The 9029-nt window shown below is 38.1% G+C and overlaps 1 protein-coding gene across 2 annotated transcripts in view; it reads left to right on the top strand.

Annotated features, from left to right (window-relative positions):
• Positions 1–710: 710 nt before the first annotated feature.
• The window catches only part of LOC104916138 (granulocyte-macrophage colony-stimulating factor receptor subunit alpha-like), a 16215-nt gene continuing 7896 nt past the window's right edge, over positions 711–9029 (top strand). The window contains exons 1-5 of one of the 2 annotated variants that reach the window (XM_085213212.1): positions 711–841; positions 4595–4819; positions 5241–5370; positions 5461–5639; positions 6343–6482. In XM_085213212.1, the coding sequence (XP_085069338.1) occupies positions 5243–5370; positions 5461–5639; positions 6343–6482 (447 nt within the window). In that variant the 5' untranslated portion in view covers positions 711–841; positions 4595–4819; positions 5241–5242. The remainder of the gene's footprint in view (positions 842–4594; positions 4820–5240; positions 5371–5460; positions 5640–6342; positions 6483–9029) is intronic. The other variant, XM_085213217.1, reaches the window with a different exon arrangement.

Raw genomic sequence — 9029 nt, 5'->3', positions numbered from 1 at the left:
GGGCAGTTCCTTGTCTCCACTCGTGGGCAGTGTTTGATAGCTCATGTGTGTGCTCACATGAGCACACACTGTATGCATTTAGAATGAGGACACTGAAGTTCATGCCAGTGGTGCTGCACAGGTGCCATAGTGTTGCTTTGGTACCCTCAGGGCTTTTACATGCCAAAAGAAAATTTACCTTGACTATCCATTGAATGTACCCAGAAAAAAAGTGTGTACACAAGAAGGACATTACCCTTGTCAAGTGGAAGATTGGCAAAGGAGAAGTTATGGGAGCTGGAAACATTGGTTTGCTACTCTTCTATAGGAACTGCATTTGAGGTTGAATAGTGCAGAGCTGGAAACTGCTGTTACAAAGTCCACAGCATCAGGCATATTGCAGAGGTGACCCTCAGCAATAAGCAGAAAATAGTGGTGTGGTTTGAAACAATGGTGCTGACCTATATCTAACCCAGAAATTTATCTCACAGCTACATCTGCCACTGAGGCTGTGCTCTATACAGAAGCCCGTATGAAGCTCATGTAACAGGATAAAGAAGAAAATTATGTGAATGAAGTGGTGAAGAAGCTGTCACACCATTTTTATTTTTGCCTCCCTATATAGCAATACAGTGGCTGCTTTTGCCCGTTGCCTTACGGAAGCGCGGTGTAAGGGAAATGAGTAAGACATAGGCGTAGGCGGGATTTTTACACCCTCCTATATGAGGTTTAGAAAAACTTAATAATGAAATAACACTGTCAAGGCACACAAAAATATGCCACTGAGTTGTATTCACGGCTTCCGCTTTTTCTGTGCCCGACTGCTATAACTGCCACAGGGAAACAGGTTTGAAAGGAGAAGGTATGTTTGCTTTTGACTTTATCTGTTGTACAGTTTTACCACAAAGAAGGTAGGCAAAGAAATACTGCATTTATGTCACTTGTGTTAATTTAAATGTTCTTAAAATAATTCTTTGAGGGATGGATAGATACTATCTCCAAAATGCATGCTTTTGTCTCCAAAGACAGATATAGCCAAAATTTTGATGGCATATTAGTATATTTTTTCTATAGTTTATTTATTATATAAAATTATTTTAAAATGAAGACTGACCATATTCCCAGTATTACTGGGCTCTTCCAAGTATGCTCTTGAAGAAAGCCAGGTCTGACTGGAAATGTTCAGATTTTTGCATTCATAGAGTAAAATCACTGTAACAGTGAGTTCCTTTTAGGAGTACTGCATTTAGGCACCAGTTAAATGAAACTATTTAAGTGTCTTTTCTCTTATTCCAGTGTTAATACTGAAGTAGAATATTCCACATATGCAGAGTTCTCTGAAAATGACAAAAGAACAGAGGCATAAATTGAATATGCCTAAAAGTCATAGTAAGGCATAAAGTTAAATAAATAAATAAATAAATAAATAATTTTTTTTTTTTTTTTCCCAATAACATCTTCCTTTCCTTTGTTTATAAAAGTCATTGTAGTATCTGACATGATATAAGCTCTGATAAGCTAAAATAATCTACAGGGTCAGATATTGCTTATAACCAGGATGTTATTAGGCAGTTCTTTCTCATCTAATAAGAATTAATCAGTCTGAAGAATAGATAATGTAGCAGGATTTCAACATAGCTGATATTTCCAAATTTCTAAAATGAACATCTCCTGTGGACACGTGTCAGGGCTGAGCATTTTCATAGAAGAAATGAAGGGTGGGTTGTTCTGCAACACAAAGCCTAGCTGTAGCCCATTTTCTCAGAAAGTTTATAAGCAACAGTGCACAATGAATACAGAATGGAAACAGCTTTGCATGGAAATACTTCATGTTTCTTTAAGATTTTGGTCAATAATCTGCACAGCAATTGTATGAGTTGTAAAAGAAAGCTCTTCCCACCTCTGAGGAGAAAACGTACTGTTCTTCTACTGTAACTGTTTTTCTAAAGAGAAGAAATATGTAAGACCACAGGTATAAGAAAGAGGAGGAAAAGATCATTTCAAAAATAAATTTGCAGATTTCACAGAAAAAGAAGATAGGAAGCATTTCTGTTCATTGACTACATGCAGGTTCCAGATGATGTAAGAGGCAGAATGAATTAAATCTCCTGTATTCAAGGCAGAAAATTTTGTTATATAGAGATACGTCTGGGCTGATCACTCTAACTTACACCTTTTCAGGCAGGAAACACAGTAAAGACTTCATTTATCTCATCCTAGACTAGTTTGAATTAACTGTGTCTTCAGTACTGTTGCTTTCCAGCCACTACAAAGGCAGCACAGAATTACTGCCTCCCTTGAGAGCACATTTATACTGCACCTGTATGCTGTTAAGACAAATTGCACCCCACGGTCTGATGCCATCTTCAGAGTTAAATGTTGAATGTTGAAAGTAATTTATTTGTATTCATTTCCAAAAACAAATCATGTTCTTTTAATTCTAAAATATGCTATTTGCAACCCTCTACAAATTATCTGATCTATTGTGTCCAAGAGATGAAAGATGTTTTTACGTTTTCTATTCAAGAACTACCGAATAAAATGTGAAATTGGTCTTGGCCCATCAGTGAGATCCAGTCCTTCCTTGTTAGTAATCCCAATTACCACAAAGAACGCAGAACAAAATTTTATTATCTCTGATGATATTTTTTGCAGATAAAACATTATTTTTCCCAGCACAGCTCAGAGGAAAGAATCATGGCAGTACGGTCCTAGCTATTTTTAAGGAAATAATGATAAAGAAATGATGAATAAAGTGTTTTTAAAAGAGGAATTGTAGAGCAAGAAACCGCTAAGAAAATTTGTCAAGCTCTCAAGTATAAACTGGAGGGAGAAAAAATTAAATATCTCATTGAAATGATGGAAGATAGTGGGAGAAATATCTAAGGAACTTAGCTGTTATTAAAAAATGAAGGCAAAACTGTAACACTATAGTGAATAGGATAGACTCAAAAATAAACAGCTCCCTAAAGGAAAGGTAGTCAAAATTTTACACACCGTGGAAAGGTGAATAAAGAAGAAATTAAAAATAAATTCCCAGAGTTTGGAATGAAATTCCTATCCATAAAGGGAATAAAGTGACTCACACATAATTCTGCAGCTGATCATGGCTGTTTGTAGGCATAGTAACATCGTGACTGCAGAACACAGGCTTGTAAGTTTAAAGAACATTTGGGTGTTTCTATATGCTTCTCTTAGTTATATAAAGCTGAAGTTACAACTGAAGAGGGCAAGGAACTGATTTCATTTGCCTTTTCTTCAACCACAATGCCACAATGCCATCTTAGGAGTTCCCTTTACCCTATTATGTCCTCAGTCAACCTAGCTGTTTGTTGGGCCATACCTGAACCAGTTTTTTTTTTTTTAATTTGACACCAAAATAACCCTTTTTCCTTTTGATTTACAGCATTACCAAAGGCTTTATAAACCCTAAACTTCTAAGATCCTTGCACAGTGCCTATGATCATACTTCAGACTGTCACACATTTTTTATGGGAAGAACACTTCCCTATTTCCAATCCAGAAGCATTTCTCTTTTGTAAATGGGGAAATGAAGTGCATAGATTTGATTGATCCTGGGTCATCAGGTGAATCTGGAAATATCTCTGAAATAACAGAGAAATGAGTGATGGTCTTGGTCATCTTAGTATCATGATTTACTCATTGGACTCTAAAGAGTGTACTGTAATACATTTGTATAAACACATATCACAGAATCACAGAATTGTAGGGGTTGGAAGGGACCTCTAGAGATCATCGAGATCAACCCCATATATATATAAGTCAGATATTAACAACTCTATAGTGAATGCTTACGCATCTCTAGCAACAGGAGTATTTTGGCAATTTTTTTTGTCTCTTGAATTAATCCTCTTTAATTTCAGATGTTTACAAAATCAGATAGCTGCTACTCTTGGGTCTCCATTGAAATATCTTGTCCCTAATAAAAATTTCCCTAGTGCATCCTGATTACCAGTGTGCTGAGTGTGAAGAGGATGTTTCCCTTGGTGTTCTGAGTGATGGGAAGTTATTCATTTATATGTATTTGTAGCTAAGGTATATAACATTGTATTAGTTCTCCTAGATATCAGCCTTTGCCTCCGTAAATTTTGAGTCAGGCCACATATATTTAGTTCTTGCATCCCCAATATGTTCAAATGAAATAAACTTTCTGTAAAGAAGTTCCAAATACCTTCATACAGCAGAGCAACTGCCTGGAACCACTAAAATATGTATACATATATATCTATATTAGGTACAAGAATACATTTAAGCTCCTTTTATTCTGGAGAATTATTTTTTCATACAGCACTGTTGAGGGGAGAAAAGGATTCAGAAGGACGATACACTTTTCAGCATTAATAACACGGGTATTATCAAAGTTATGTGCAAACAGAATTCCACAAACTGTTGAATCCAGTATGTATCAGTCTTGAATAGGTTAGCAATGGCTCTAAATTAAAGATCCAAAATACACTTTTCTCTCCTCAAAATCACAACAATTCTGTAGGGCCTAGTTTCAGAACACAGACTTAGGGTTAGGTTGTGGTCACCTAGTTTTAACACAGAAAAAAAAGTAATGGACAGCTTATCTTAAATTTTTTGTCCTTTGTAGGTCTACTCTCGTAAGATTAGAGCACTTAACACAAACACAAGAGAGAAAACTTCCCTGGCTCATAGTTGCAGAATTTATATTCCACTGTAGACTGGACCTTTGATAAACTGAAGATGTAAGCAAAGGACACATCACAGAATCACAGAATCAGAAAATCATAGAGGTTGGAAGGGCCCTGAAGAGAACAAGTCCAAATCCCCTGCTAAAGAAGGCACCCTACAACAGGTAGGCATCCAGCTGGGTCTTGAGTATCTCCATCAAAGGAGGCTCTGCAACCTCTCTGGCAGCCTGCTCCAGATCCAATCAGATCAGATCCAATGTTCATAGGTATGTAAAGGGAGGTGGGAGTCACACCAGTGACTGAATTTGTTAGTAGTCTCCACTATGTAACTGTGCCTGAACAGATTAAATTATAGCCACATCTTCAGCATCTGTAACAATGGTAGACAATCTTCAAACTCAACAGAGATAAAATCATTGCTATATTGATGCAAATGTACAACTGAAAGACCCGAACAGTATGCAACTGAGTTTGCTAATCAGGTGCCTAAAAATCATTAAATGTGCATGCAGAGTTCTATATGATTTAAGAAGTTGTACAGTCTTTCCATAGAGGGGATATGAAATATTCTTCGTATGTTTTCAGGCATGAATGTCACAGCCATTGAAAATTTTGTCTGTGTGATATATAATATTTCCTTCATGAACTGCACTTGGCATGTGGACAGGAATGCTTCAGGAGATGCTCAGTATTTCTTGTACTGGAAGACCTCAAGGTGAGTAGGTCTTCTTGGCTTGGAAAATTTGAATTCTCATCTGGCATGCAACATTATCAATATTAAACTGAAGAAATTTATCATATAAAGGAATGAAGATTTCGTCAGATGCCAGAATTACATCACAGATAATTGTGGAAGACACACAGGATGTAGATTCCAAAATGTGTCAATAAAAGAGAATAGGAAAGCTTATTTCCTGGTGAATGAATCTAGAAATGGACAAAACATGTTGCCCTACAGAGAGACAATTTATCTGTATGAAATTGGTAAGGACTATTATTTTTTTTAATTTTATTTCCAGCATTGTGAGAAAAAATAGAGGAATTCAACCCTGGGGGAAGGGGGAGGGAGGGGGGGGAGAAGAAGCATAAGTTTTTGAAATGCTGTTCCTCAGACTTCTTATTCTTTTTTCCCAGCCTTTGTGACTGAAAAGTCAAAATTATAAGAAAAAAAATTGGAATGCAGAGTCAACCTGTCAACCTGAAATTATAGATTGGAGAATTTTGAACATTCCCATCACATATATATTCTATGAAAGAACAAAGTCATATTTTGGGATTAAGTAGCTATGGATGCCTGAGTGGAAGTATCTAGATGTTGGGTTTGTGTCTTTATCTCATGATTCTGAATTCTGTTGAAACACAGAAAAAAAAGATCCTCAAAATACCAAATGTCTTAAAACAGTGAGCAAAAACTATAACAAAACAAAACAAATGCACAGATTATATTTCAGAATTCAGTAAAATATAGCAATAGTTTGTTCTGTTTTGTTTTAGTTTAACCTACAGTAGCATCTGATACTCCACACTCCTCAACTGAAATATTAAATCAGGAAGTCTTACTTCTGAATATGGGTGAATCTGGTAATTCTCATCAAGATGCAGTTTTTTAATAAGACAGAGCAAAGAGACTAGATTTTTAATCTGCCATATTCCTATAATAATTGTATTTCTAATTAAATTATTTCAGAGAAGCTCACCCCTCCATTAAATGTCACTGTGAACTGTACAGGAGTTTCTCACAGTTGTGAAATTCAGTGGCAACGACCTCATACAAGTCATGTGGACAGAGACATTTGTTTCAAATATGAAATTATCATAGAAAAAAAGGTAAGGAGAATGAATTATAACTCCTAACATTATTTCATACACCTGCGTTTCAACCTGCGCTATCATACAACAAATGCCCTGTTCTCTCTCTTCTTGAGTTACCTCTCTGTTTTTCTATGTGGTACCCTTGCATGTGAGCTGAGAACAGCTGCCACTTACAGATAAATACAGCCATTTGCAGGAATACTTTCAGTCCAACATATGGCTGATCATTAAAGGAACTGGTCAAGGATTCTCCATACCAAGGGTGAACAGTTATTCTAGCACAAACATAGAATCATAGAATCATAGAATTACTCAGGTTGGAAGGGACCTCAAGGATCATCAAATCCAACTGCAGCCTAACCATAGTACCCTAACTCTAACAATCCTCTGCTAAATCATATCTCCGAGCACCACATCCAAACGGCTCTTAAACACATCCAGGGATGGTGACTCAACCACCTCTCTGGGGAGCCTATTCCAATGTTTAACCACCCTTTCTGTGTTTCCTAACGTCCAACCTAAACTTATCTTGGCGCAACTTGAGGCCATTTCCCCTCGTCCTGTCACCTGTCACCAGTGAGAAGAGACCTACCTTGCTCTCACTGTAAGCACCTTTCAGGTACTGGAAGAGAGCAATAAGGTCTCCCCTCAGCCACCTCTTCCCCAGACTAAATAGCCCCAGCTCCCTCAGCCTCTCCTGATAGGGCTGATTTTCCAAGCCCTTCACTAGCATCGTTACCCTTCTCTGGAGCTGCTCCAGTACCTCCACGTCCTTTCTGTACTGAGGTGCCCAAAACTGAACACGGTACTCGAGGTGAGGCCTCACCAATGCTGGGCAGTACAGGGGCAGGATGACTTCCCTAGTCCTGCTCACCGCACCATTCCTGATACAAGCCAGGATGCCATTGGCCTTCTTGGCCACCAGGGCACACTGCTGGCTCATGTTCAGCCAACTGTCCATCAGAACACCAAGGTCCCTTTCCATCAGGCAGGTTTTCCAGCCACACCTCCCCAAGCCTGTAGGGTTGCCTGGGGTTGTTGTGACCAAAATGCAGGACCTGACACTTCGCCCTATTGCAACTCATGCCGTTAACCTTGGCCCATCGATCCAGTCTATCCAGATCCTTCTGCAGTGCCCTTCTCCCTTCTGGCAGATCAACACTCCCTCCCAACTTGGTGTCATCTGCAAACTTACTGAGGGTGCACTCAATCCCCTCATCAAGATCATCAATGAAGATGTTAAACAGAAGCGGCCCCAGTACTGAGCCTTAGGGGACACCGCTCATGACCAGCCGCCAACTAGATCCAACTCCATTGACCACGACTCTTTGGGCCCAGCCATCCAGACAGTGTTTCACCCAGCGGAGCGTACACCCATTCAGACCATGGGCAGCCAGCTTCTCCACAAGTGGGGGACAGTGTCAAAGGCCTTACTGAAGTCCAGGTAGACCACATTGACAGCCTGACCCTCATCCACTAAGCAGGTCACCTTGTCATAGAATGAACATAACTTTCCCCCTCACCACTGTCCACTCTTCCAAAAGATACATTAGTTTAGCCTTCTTGAGTTTGCTACATATGGAAGTTGACTGACTGAATAACAGTGAAAGTATTTCTGTTACAGAATAAAGTTGGGCAATAGCATGATTTAGATTGCAAATTCATTGTGTAACTGGAATTCTTGGATTGCTGTGAATGCTCAAAATTACCAAAAGGTTGAATTTCAATGTAGCTACCTGGTTTAAGGACTGGAAATATATGAAGTTAAACTCATTTGCAGAGCACCAGAGGAAGTGAATGATTCAAAGAAAAGTAGATGGCTTACACAGATAATGCAGACAGCGTTAATTAGCACACTCATAGCACTGCCTGTGCAAAGTACTTCCTAGATTTTTTTTTTTTGTTTGTTTCTTTGTTCTGTGTTTCTAGTTTTGCTGTTAACTGGAGCTGTGTATTTCTTTTGGATGCAGTTTTTGTATAAGCAAACATCTCTGCCAGATTGCACTAACCATTTGATTGACCTTGAAGTTTGTATCTCATCCAATTCCAAGGCTTAGCTAAAGTAAGTCTGCACCTTATATACAGTCAGGATTGTGAATTGTGCTGCAGATGTCACAAACGTTTCTTTGTGGTAGCAATACACATCAATTCTTTTTATTGTTGCCTTTTTAAAATGTGCGTGGTTTTGTCTTTGTTTTCCTTAAGTTCATTGTCCTTTCTTTTTAATTTCAAGTGGAAATTGCCAGCTATGTTTTTGAATAAAATGAAATATTCTATCATATCACTGAAACAGAATATCCAGGTTTTCTAGATCTTAACGTGAAATGATTGTTATTTTACATTTCATTAACTGCAACTATTTTGAAGATTTGGATGAATAAGGTCAGTAGTATATTACCCATCAAGAATACTGCTTGAAATATTTGTGGAAGTAGTCATGAGTTCTTTGTTCCAACAGCAAATAAATAAATAAATAACTAGGGGGACATAACAAAGCTGAATTAAATGACTATGAACGCAAAAGTTATACATACACAGTTTTAAGGGGGAAAAAAAATTGTC

This window comes from Meleagris gallopavo, chromosome 1, assembly GCF_905368555.1.
Source record: "Meleagris gallopavo chromosome 1, MGAL_WU_HG_1.1, whole genome shotgun sequence".
NCBI classification, from domain to species: domain Eukaryota; kingdom Metazoa; phylum Chordata; class Aves; order Galliformes; family Phasianidae; genus Meleagris; species Meleagris gallopavo.
The sequence above is the reverse complement of the archived record's forward strand: the minus strand, read 5'-3'. Positions and strand labels throughout refer to the sequence as shown.